The sequence below is a fragment of the Anguilla rostrata genome, chromosome 2, assembly GCF_018555375.3.
Source record: "Anguilla rostrata isolate EN2019 chromosome 2, ASM1855537v3, whole genome shotgun sequence".
Classification (NCBI taxonomy): domain Eukaryota; kingdom Metazoa; phylum Chordata; class Actinopteri; order Anguilliformes; family Anguillidae; genus Anguilla; species Anguilla rostrata.
The window spans coordinates 49,685,517-49,696,763 of record NC_057934.1 but is presented as its reverse complement, the minus strand read 5'-3'; the positions used below and the strand labels follow the sequence as shown (position 1 = coordinate 49,696,763).

General features: G+C 43.2%; 2 protein-coding genes across 5 annotated transcripts in view; one reads left to right on the top strand and one right to left on the bottom strand.

The window, feature by feature from the left end:
- The first annotated feature begins 2 nt into the window (after positions 1–2).
- Positions 3–8,821, top strand: LOC135248303 (nuclear distribution protein nudE homolog 1-like). 2 transcript variants are annotated; one of them, XM_064322785.1, is made up of 9 exons: positions 3–217; positions 1,777–1,897; positions 2,593–2,746; positions 3,458–3,606; positions 3,723–3,859; positions 4,100–4,270; positions 4,469–4,554; positions 4,851–4,990; positions 5,442–8,821. In XM_064322785.1, the coding sequence occupies exons 2-9, from the start codon at positions 1,812–1,814 to the stop codon at positions 5,533–5,535; spliced, it is 1,017 nt and encodes a 338-aa protein (XP_064178855.1). In that variant the 5' UTR covers positions 3–217; positions 1,777–1,811; the 3' UTR covers positions 5,536–8,821. The 2 variants fall into 2 exon arrangements, with proteins under 2 accessions (XP_064178855.1, XP_064178856.1); XM_064322786.1 differs by lacking the exon at positions 3–217 and adding an exon at positions 358–1,283.
- A 93-nt stretch (positions 8,822–8,914) lies between these two features.
- The window catches only part of myh11a (myosin, heavy chain 11a, smooth muscle), a 32,610-nt gene continuing 30,277 nt past the window's right edge, over positions 8,915–11,247 (bottom strand). For 2 of the 3 annotated variants that reach the window (XM_064322775.1, XM_064322773.1), the window contains one exon: positions 8,915–10,320. In XM_064322775.1, coding sequence (XP_064178845.1) covers positions 10,185–10,320 — 136 coding nt within the window. In that variant the 3' untranslated portion in view covers positions 8,915–10,184. The remainder of the gene's footprint in view (positions 10,321–11,247) is intronic. The other variant, XM_064322774.1, reaches the window with a different exon arrangement.

Here is an 11,247-nt window from a genome sequence, read left to right as displayed (position 1 = left end):
ACCAATCGCACACGACAGTCAGTGGGGTAGAACCACTCAGTGGGTAGAACGGTTTGGATTTGAACGTTCTGAATAGCACCCTAGTGTCTCAGTAAACCAACGAAGTTGTACCTTTTGAGAACAGTTTTTATATTTTTGTTAGATACCTATCTTAAAAGTAGGTTTAAACCAATAACAGAAGACCCGAAAACCAACATCATCGGCGTCTGCATATTTGGTTAGTTCAACTTTATGATGTTAGTTAACTAGCGTTATGAACTTACAGGTTAGCTGGCTAGCTAACTCGGGTGTGGAGAGTTAGAACCATAACCGTAAAAAATGGTTAGAATACATGGATAACATAGCTAGCTACCTAATGGTGGCTAGACAAGTTGGATAACAACTAGCTAGTTATGTTGATGTGGTTAACATTCGTGTGTATATGTGTGTTAATCCTGATTTATGTAGCTAGCTCACTACCCAGTGTTGTACCAGTAAAACCAGCGGATTACCGATGATATTATGGAAACATAACATCGTTAAACATTGGCTAGCTAGCTACTTATTTCACATAGCTAGTCTGTTTTCTGTTTATGTCAGATTGTCTTCATCAACTCGTCAGAGCAAGAGATCATGCATCATCTTAGTTTTGCTAACGTTGTGTCGTGGTGTTCCGATTTTAGTTAGTGGCAACGCCAGCTATGATGACAATGTAGTAAGATGTACAGCAAACTAACGTTAAAGTGCGTTTAAATCGGTAGCTGATGGTAGCCAACTAACCACTACGTTCTCTTGTTCAGCGTTAGCTAGTTAACGTTAGCTGTTGATACGGATCCGTTGGCTAGCTAGTTGGTGAGTCGTCGCTCCTAAGGTAGTGGTCAGTCCAAAGAAGAGTCGGTGCCATGGCACAATCTATTTGTTTACTATTTGCAGTTAGCCAGATTTGTTTAGCTAACCTGAACGTCGCTGTACCACGGCTCAGTCTTTATTAGTTAACGTTAGACATTTAGGTAGCTAACTACGTAGCTAACTATAGAACGATCACACTTAGTCTGTGGCACAAGCCGTCGAATGTGTACGGGGATGCTTGATTTTAGCTATCGATAAGTTTGTTTCCAAGCAAGATATGACAAGACTTTCGATATTTTTGCATGCTAGCTGTCTCAGTCTGATGAAAGAAATTGAATTTGTCTAATGCGTTTAGCTTCCTACCCGCGATTAATATTTATCACATTTGCACTGAAGCTATTGCACAAGGTAACATTAGCTAACCTTAGCCAGAAGTCAAAGTGACTTTCATCCAGGTAAGGCCCTGTTGTGTTTGTGTATATGCGATAGTAGTAATTAAATCAATGTTACGATGGTTTTTTACTGTCGGTACTGCCCACCCCCCGTCCCCCAGGTTTGTTGGGGGAACAGCTAGTTACCGTTAGCTCCCCATAACTCAAACCGTCATAAACTAAAGGTCAACGGCTATTTGTTGTTTCAGAGGAGAATAGTTTAAAGCCAGCATCATCATATACAATTGTATGATTGGTATCAACAGCCGTCCCTCTTGCGGTTAGATGGCTGGAGGTTTAAATGTACGAAGAGGCGAGAATGGAAATGCAGAAACATGCTGTATTCTTTAAAACAGATTCGTGTCGCAAAGCTAGTTAAATTCCGTATGAATCACATTGCTGTCAACTGCGTGTTTACACTAGGAGTAAAAATTGTTTCACACAAAATGTGTATTATATTGTCTTAGATGTCTGTCCTTTGGAGAGAGAAGAAAAAAAGTTTTTGTTTGCGTTTAAGGATCTGGAGGTTCTTTTGAAGATTCCCAATAAGATATGGGAGAACCCACATCATCAATCTTTTCTTCCATTGAGGAAGAGCTGAATTACTGGAAGGAACAGGCTGCTGAACGTCAGCAGAGGTAAGGAAGTCTGCGTGGAAGATGGTTCCTCACCATGTGGTAGGGGAATGAAATGCGTCATTAACGATAATTGCTGCCTCTATATTGGTACACTCAGGATCTGCGCCTGACTCAGTTTCTTTTGCATTCAACAGCTTGGTAAATGACAATTCCCAGGAATTTATCAGTCTGTCTCTAATATGACTCCCAGTCCAAGAGCTCGGTGCAAAAGAGACTTAAGGTTTGACTGGAGAATGAATGAACAAGCTTGCAGCCTGAGGCTGGCTATATGAAACACAAGCCCAAATAAGCATTTCAGGCGTATTATGTTTGTGAAATTTTAGCTGTGTTAAAATGAAAAAGGTTTTAATCAAAATGGTGGAGACATAGGCTGCCGGACAAATGTACAAAAATCAGATGAGCAACCAGTATTTATGAAGCAGACAGGTGGGAAACAAACATGCTATCAGTAGCTATGGTTACTTGTAGTCAGTGGTATATAACAATGCATCTTGGCCACTCTTTACTCTCAGTTTTTTTTTTTTTTTACCCAGGTAATTTTCTTTGCTCTTGATCAAGGCATTCTTATTCTATGGTGTTAATACGCATTAATAAATATTTGTGGATTACGCATCTCTTGTGTCTGTTCAGTTTGAGTGTGGCGGCTTGATAAGTAATGGGACACATACTCAGTGTGTTTGTGTGTGTGTGTGCAGTGCGGAGGCAGCCCAGGAGGAGCTGCAGGAGTTCCAGCAGATGAGTCGTGACTACGAGGCTGAGCTGGAGGCGGAGCTAAAGCAGTGTGAATCTCGGAACCGAGAGCTGCTGTCCCAAAACAACCGCCTGCGCATGGACCTGGAGACCTACAAGGTATTGCCCCCAGCACCCATGTTGCCATGGCGTTTTTCTAGGGCACGTAGAAAAGTAAGTCGGCCCATGACTTAAGTACTAAATGATGAAGGTGACCACGGCCTTGCTGTTTTAAAGGGAGTCATAAATCTGTCCCTGGCGAATGGCTGTAGTGGCGAGTGTGTTGTCTGAGGTAGGCCTGGGATGAGGCGGGTAGAAGCATGTTGCACGGCTGTGTGTGGCAGCAGCGTGGAGGCCGGTTGCCAGGCTGCGCGAGTGAGGTCAGTCCTCTAGTACGCGGCGCACGCATGAACACAATCGCCGATTCATCGCCACGGCCGTCCACAGAGGCCCAGTTCAGAGCCGAGGAAGCAGCTGACTGTTATTTCTGTTCTGCTGTCTGGAGGGGGGCACGGAATAATGCAGCAGTGTGCCTGTTGTGTGAAGGCTGTGAGGGCTTTGTCCGCATGCCGGCACATTCGTTTTTAAAGAGCGTTTCAAATGACTGTGAACAAACAAGGGAAATGCTCAAATCATTTGTCGGATTGGGGAAATGTAAAAAGATGTGGGATGAGAAACTGGTTTACATTTGCATTAATGTAAATGGCAGCTGCTGAATTCCTTCAGGCCAGGTATTAATAAATGAGAATGGTCACTGCCTGATATATTTTATGCCAAAGTCTTGCTGGCAGTGCGTTCATTGGTGTGGTCTGATTTTTGGACCCCTTTTAGGAGAAACTTGAGATCCAGCATTCAGAAGCTTTCAGACAGATCTCCACACTTGAGGGAGACTTGGCGGAGACCACCGCTGTCAAGGACCACCTTCAGAAGTACATCAGAGAGCTGGAACAGTCCAACGACGACTTGGAGAGAGCCAAGAGGTCAGCTCCCTCCTCACTGCGTCTCTGTATGTGAGCATCGGAATGGAATGTTCCTGATGTATTTTGGCTGAGCTGTTTTTTTCATGCGTCTCTCTCCGTCTGCACTCTAAACTCAGGGCCACCATCATGTCCCTGGAGGACTTTGAGCAGAGAATGAACCACGTGATTGAGAGGAACGCCTTCCTGGAGAGCGAGCTGGACGAGAAGGAGAACCTGCTGGAGTCGGTGCAGAGGCTGAAGGACGAGGCCAGAGGTGTGGGGGTGAAGGGGGCAGATAGGAACACAGTGAAACTGCGGTGGGGGGGTGGTTGTGATGGTGATGGTGATGGTGGTGGTCGTGGGGGGGGGGGGGTCACTGTTCCGTGCGATTGATATGGAGTGAAAGGCGGCTTTGAGCCGAGGCGGCAGAGGGAGACGTGTGGTTTTTGCTGAATGGCGGCTGTGTGCGTGGGACCTGACGGAGGCTGGCCTGTTGTTCCCGTGCGCGTGGCAGACCTGCGGCAGGAGCTGGCCGTGCAGCAGAAGCAGGAGCGCCGGCCGTCCCAGGGCCCGGCCAAGGATGGCGAGAAGACCCCGTCCGGCCTCCCCTCCCTCCCGTCCACCCCCTCTGGACCACGCGGCACAAACGGCACATTCTCCACCCCCCCGTCCTCCTACCGCCGAGGTGAGACAGAGCAGCACGCGCCGCCCCGCCCGAGCTGTTTCAGGCTGACGTGCAACTGATAGAGCTCAGTTACCGAGATAAGAATTTGCATTAGTGCCAGATATTTAAACTCTTGCGCCTGCTATGTAAAACTAGTCGGGCATCATAAAGCCAGGGCCAAGTGTGCGGTGTGCTAACTTGCAGCATGCTTGTGTCCAGGCGACGGTCTGACTGGAACTCCGCTCACTACATCCGCCCGAATCTCTGCCCTCAACATCGTGGGAGAGCTGCTGAGGAAAGTGGGGGTAAGAGCAGCCTTGCCTCAAGACCATTTCTAGGCCTTGGGATCATTTGTGGACAGTGACACCTAGAATACAGGACGCCTTATTTTGTCTGTTACTTTTTTTAATTAATTTTTTTTATCCATCATGTGATAGTTGTATAACTGTGCCTTGTGCCTTAACAGAGCTTCAATTGAAATGTCCTTGCGCATGCTTTCGTACACACGCACATTTCTGGCAGATGTGGAGAAGATTTGTCCTTTGTCCTCTGGCAAGGAACAAAGTCTCTCATTCCATGTTGGTTTGGTCTGTCGTTTCAGAACCTGGAGTCAAAGCTGGCCTCCTGTCGAGATTTTGTGTACGATCAGTCGCCAGGCCGAACAGCCATCACTGCTGCTCCAGGGGCACCCACTATTCCACGAGACGGATCTGAGAACCATTCCAGCCTGTTTGAGAAAGGGTGAGGGATCCTCCCATGTTCTGTGTTGAATTTTGTAATTTCGTCCTCTTGGCCAATCGGAGCAAAGCTCTGACACTCCCTTGTAGGACTTTTCTTCCTTAAGCAACCCTGAGCTACAGTTTTTGTACTTTTATAAGTGTCTTTGGCTGGCAGCTGCCTCTGGCCAGAAGCCAGGTCAGAGAACAAGGAGGCATGTTCCTTAGCATTTTCCCATCAAAAATAAAGTGAGGGGCACACTTCAGGTCTGAGTATTTCTCACATAATTTACTGCATTTAAGCGTGAAGCCGTAGCAGCTGTGGCATGTCGACCTTCTCGTAGCCAGACGGTTGTTGTGATAACGTATAATGCCTGGAGTAATAAAACTTCACTTCCCATCAAGCTAATTTCAGCTGCCCTGACGCACACTTGTGAAGATTTAGCGCTCCTCCGTTTCGGTTGTGTTTTCTGCAGCTTGGCGAAGCGGTTGGAGTTTGCCCCGGCGTCTCCGAGCGTGGCCTCCTCGGCCATGCAGCCCCCGCAGGGAGTGGTAAAGATCCTGCTGTGAGACCCCGCTCACATCGCCCTCCACAGGCTCGCTCGACCCGGCATCGCTAGAAGATGTTAATGCTGCATTCTTTCCTCCAATGCTCCAAAATTCCTTTGCTTTTACCAAGGCCTCTGTACGCTGGCATAGTTCCTCTTCCCAGACTCCTGCAGGCCTCGTTCGGACAGTCCACAAACCACTTAATAGACTTTGCTGCTGAAAACCACTTAAATAAACAGAGATGCTTTGAAGTTTGGCATTCTGTGGGAAGGAATGAAAAAGCTAACATTTCCTTGCCCTGCCTGCAATAATCCGTAATTGTCGCCTCCTCCTAATGCCAGCTTGTCCTTCTTTGTGGGGATTAACCGTAGTGAGGAAGTGGAGCCTGTCGGTAGTTATCAGTTAGCCGCTGCTGCCTTTTACAATGCATTGGAAGGCACCATCCCTTTTACCTTTTGAGTCGTATTCTCTGTGGGGTCTGGCCTGAATGCTTTCGACCTAACAGTGCACTCTCTCTCTGTCTCTGTGAACTGTCTTCAGCGTGGTGAATGAGAGAAGCAGGAAGTTCTCTCTCGAGTCTCTTGCCGAGAGCAGCGTTAAATGTGTGTGTGTGAGTGAGTGTGTCCATGTGTGAGACTAACAATGCACAACCAATGGGAACAGTCCTTCTTTTGCTGAACTTTGATCGGTGTGGCTCAGCCTATACACTAAAGCACTGTGAAAAACAGAAAAATAGAGTTGTATTTTATTTAATGTTTTATTTCTACTTTTATTTTTTTTTTACAAAACCAAATTTGCAGAAATGGGGGGAAAAAATGATACCAAGAAGTGGAAGTTCATCCTGTGTGCACTCTCACCAGGGATGTTTAAGCTATTTTGAAAACTTGGTGGTCTTAATTTTTGCTGCAACTTACGAAATATTGAGTCCATGATGGTAGCAAATGAGAATGAGAGAGTTCTCTGTTGACCTCCCTGGTTTAGGACAGGCTTTTAATCTTTTATAGTTTTTTTTAAATTTCAGTTTTAAAAGGAGGGGTATGAAGCTTCTTCATACATTCAAAGCTGTTGCTCAGTGTTCACAACAGCATTGGGCTTTGCACAAAACAACTTTAATACCTGAGTATGTAATGTATTTTGACTGCGCTCAATACATGCCCATGGTGTGATTACCCTCCCCATTTATTATCTCTTCCCTTACAAAGCTGAAAGGACATGTACAGCAGTATTTATGTTTTCCCCCCAGGCATTGGTGAAAATTACTCTACACTGACACCCAGTGGAACAAAAAGGAATATACCTAATCAGCACCAATATTGACTATGAAAAGCTCATCCAATGCTTAAAAGGATAGTTTGGAATTTTTGATATCTAGCCCTATTTGCTCCACAGTTCACAGTGCACCTTCGGCAAAGACAATCCCATGGCACAGTCTATAATAACAATTTAGAGCTGTTATTTCATAATGTTGAAGTCAAATTACCACTAAAATCTGTTGCTTTATAATACTGTGCAGAAGTTGCTGCGTGCAGCGAGTGATACTCGCCATACAGTTTCAGATTTAGTGGTAATTTGACTTCAACATTATGAAATAATAGCTTGAAATGGTGATTATAGACAGCAGAGGGTGCACTGTGGAGTGCGTGTAACTGATTTTGGTGCTGCATGAAGGTTCCCCCGTCACTTCCGTTGTAGCTTGCGGCTCACTAGCAGGAGCTCCATGTCCGGTGTGATGGTGAAGCCCTGATTGACATGAAATGTTCTCTTTGGCAGTAACATCATGGGTGAGTCAAAAAATGAGATGGAGATAAAAATTTCCAAACTATTCCTTTAATTAAGGATCTAGACTTTTGAGTGTATGCATTGGCTGGTCACAATATTGCAGCCAGACTGGACATTAATGACCAGTAGGGTTGCATATATGCCAAAGAACTGGACATATTTCAGAACATGAGCGGTTGTGTGGTGTAACCAGGATGAAACTTGGTTTTGCACATTTATTTGATCCTTAGTACCTGTCTCATAAGATTTGGTTTGTGGGATGATGTATATTTGAGCAGAAGTGTTGCTAAAACACACAAATAGAAAGGTTGTTTTTCATTTTTTGAATGGTTTTGTAGGTGTAAGATATCACCAGTGGAGAGTATGATTAGCAAATTGTCAACATGTTTTCAAAGGTTTTTATGTGCGTTTTGCATCCAGTGACTTTAATAATACTGTTCTGAAGCAGAAACTACTGAAGTAGTTTTCTTGTCCTATGTGTAAAGACTGAATAGGCCACATCTAAAATATAATTTACACGATTAACTATAAAGAATAGCACACAATGATTAGACAGAGCCTGTTTCCTTAATATCAAGCCTTTTTGTTATATATGTGTGTGTGTGTTTGTGTCTGTGTGTGTGTGTGTGTGTGTGTCTGTAGCACCATTGGATCTTGAAGGCACATTTCCTTTCAAGTCTAGGGTTTACCGGAGATTTGTGGTGCATGTTTTGGAAACTACTGATTTTCTTTTTTGTGGGAGGCATTGGAAAGAGAAGTTGTGATGTTTTCTGAAGCTAGGGTATACTAACACACTGTTGTTGAATGTATAGAGATTTGTTTAGGCTTCCCTTCCTGAGTTTGGAGCACTGCAGAATATTTGATATAGCACCTGCTGTCTGGCTTATCAGATGGGTGAAACATGAATGTCAGGAGATCAGGAGGCGTAGTTTTAGCAACCAAACTTTAGTGATACATTTTAGAAAATCCATTTCAGGGCCGGAACAGTTTTTCTCTCCCAGAAAAGATTAACCATTTCATATTTTTAAAATAAGGACATTTGTATACTTCAGTGAAGGATAAAATGCATTTTATGTTAAAAATGGAGAATGATTAGTAAGGTACATTAAGGTGCATTAGTTGTTACTGTCCTTTTAGGATACTGATAAAAAAATGGGAGGTATGTTGGTGGAATTGGCTGTACAGGCCTGCTTGTTCCAGACTACAGCTCAGGGGCAGATGTGATCTTTGCACTGTTAGCAAAATACGCAAATAAACATCACAATACTACAAGTACTAACTGGGGCAGGGCTATTTTTCTATGGATTATGCTGTTACTAGGAGGGCAGCAGCTCATAATATGACTTGTTATATGCCTCAAAAAGAGTGTGGGAGATCTGTGTGTTTGTGAGTGTGGTATCCACACCACAACATTTGTAATCTGAGTTTTCTTGTACGGACCTGAGGTATGTTAAAATAGCTAAGGTAGTTTGGGTCGCAAAATTTTTTTTGTATCCAAATGTGTACATTAAAAACATTCTTAAATGTGTGAGTTGTAGTGCTTTCATTGAACTTAATTCTGGTTGTAGTGTGGGTGGGGTATGTGGATACAGTGCTAAAGAAAAATGTAACACTTATTGGGTTGTGTGGACACACTTTATTTCACGTGCAGGTGGTTTCACAAAACGTCAATTAAGTTTTGGAAAAAGTTTAGACTACTGATAATTAACTTTATAGTGACCAGTGCATGAATTTATGTTGTACAGAAAAATAGAGAATTTATTTGTATATTAAGTGTTTGAAAAAGGTCACATTAAATGAACAAAAGCATTGGCAATAACATTTTATAATATTCCTGCTCTGAAGAGAAATACGAGGACCTTTTCTAACTTTGTGTCATATGTAGGATATTTCAGGGGTCTTAAATGGTAGTACTACATTTAATAACCTAGATTTAAAACATTGGCTTCCTTGATTTAAAACAACAACAAAAAAAAAAATACATTCAGAAGAAATGTAACACTTGTGTAGACAGGAAAGAAAAGATGGTCTCTTGAAATGTCTTTTCGATACTCTTCTGCAGGACAGTACAGTGTTGGCAATTACAAAGCCAGAGGAGAGGCATGATGCTTTAGACATGTATAGAAGGCTAGTCTCCAATGACCTTGAAATAGGTTCCTCAGTACAATAATAATCAGAAAACCTAAATAAAATCTTTTTAACAAATTTCACAAGGGAACAATACAAAAACTTAAATTAACAAATTAATTGGATGGACAAATCTGAAGAGCACATGCATGGCATAGAATGCCGGTCACCTTTTCAGACATGTATGTGAGTGGGCCAGACCAGCTTTGCTTTTTGTTTCCACTGGAAAATTCTGTTTGACACAATTTCAAATCTCACCCTTTCTAATACCTCAGCAATTAAACTAGTTTGTGGGTCTAGAAAGGTGTCCTTTCATTTTGATTTCTGACTGGCACAAAGTAAAAAGTCTTATTTTTGCAGGCCAAAGTGGGAAATGACAGCACTGTATCTGCTGCATGTGTGGCGATTGCTGTGTAAACATAATATGCAATTAGGAAAGATATTGTAATTTGAGGGTGTGGTAGAAAACGGTGCATCACAGAACAGCAAATCAAACCAAAGTTCCCAACACCCAAAACAAAAAAATCAGAATCACTGGTTTCATTATCAGAATGTTTTCACGTTTATCTTTGAATAGTCAGACGGAGAATGGCCTGCCTCCTAAATGATGATGCAACCCATTAGCGGTTAGCTTACAGATTGACCCCTTTGGATTGTATCGAATGATAGTTGAAAATTAAGTAGCCATTAATTAATTTGTTTTGAATGATAAGCAGATAAGTCTGGGAATAAATGGGGTAATTTATCTTGATGCATGTGCTCCTCTAGTCAGCCTTGGTTCCGTTGAAGTCCCCCTGTGAGTCTCCCTCTTCTTCAGAAGCGTCGGTGTTGTCCATTACTCCTCTCCTCCCCCCTCCCATGCGTCGCGGTCCGCTGCTGAAGGATGGCTCGTTTCCACGCCTGAAAATCCACAGATGCGCAGGTGAGGATGACGGCAGACGGACAGAGTGAGAGACCCGGTCTCTCCACATTAGTGCCGGAATGTCACTTTTAACGACTTAATGGTGGGGCTCCATCCTCATGAGCTCCACATGAAAAGGCACTATGGCACTCACTGAACAAGACCGTCCCTCAAATGGAACTCACGGTCTTGTTTCTTAGACTCTAAAAGCATCAGTAGCACTCCTAAGGAGTTACAAATGTACACTGTAATCACTGAAGGAAATAAGAATACTGAAGTGATGAGACAAAAAATTGGTTCCACGTTTTGGGCTAGTATTTCAGAACAAAGGATGGAAGTTTTTCAGGGCTTTTAAAATAAAACCACCTTTATGTGAGTCAGCCAAAGCTTGATATTCATGTTCCCTTACCACTTACCTGACATCTTCATTGAAGGAGAACATCAGTATTGCTCTCTGACTGACTCGTGAAGTACTCTTAATTTACTGCTTAAATGAAACCAGTTGAATGCCAGTAGTACTTCACCCCAGGCATAGTGATATCAAACATTATTCAATTATATGTCACAAAACTTACAGTAAATCTTTCTTTGTGAAACAATTACATGTGTAACTGTGTAACTTCAACGTGTGTAACTTCAAAAAGTGAGTACCGCTTGCAAAATAGCAGCAAAATGAACTGCATTCAGCAGCCTGAATGCAGAACACTTCAGAGGTTGTTGCTTTTTGGGCAGACATGGTTAAGATTGTTTTAATGCTGTTACTGGCAGGCGAGTTATCTTTGTCACTCATTTGCTTCCCAGCACTGGGAAATGAGTTTGGTTTAGGGCACTAAACCAGGCTCTCAGAATAGAGGGAAACATGGTCTCACACTGGAAGCTGTACATATGTAAAGTGCACATGGGGAAGCATTTCACGCTTCACTTTG

Bases quoted from the DNA above. Each gene is read 5' to 3' on its own strand.
- LOC135248303 (XM_064322785.1), top strand. From the start codon at position 1,812: ATGGGAGAACCCACATCATCAATCTTTTCTTCCATTGAGGAAGAGCTG. The intron at 3,860-4,099 runs GTGTGGGGGTGA...TGCGCGTGGCAG, and splicing joins GCTGAAGGACGAGGCCAGAG to ACCTGCGGCAGGAGCTGGCC. The intron at 4,991-5,441 runs GTGAGGGATCCT...TGTTTTCTGCAG, and splicing joins TCCAGCCTGTTTGAGAAAGG to CTTGGCGAAGCGGTTGGAGT.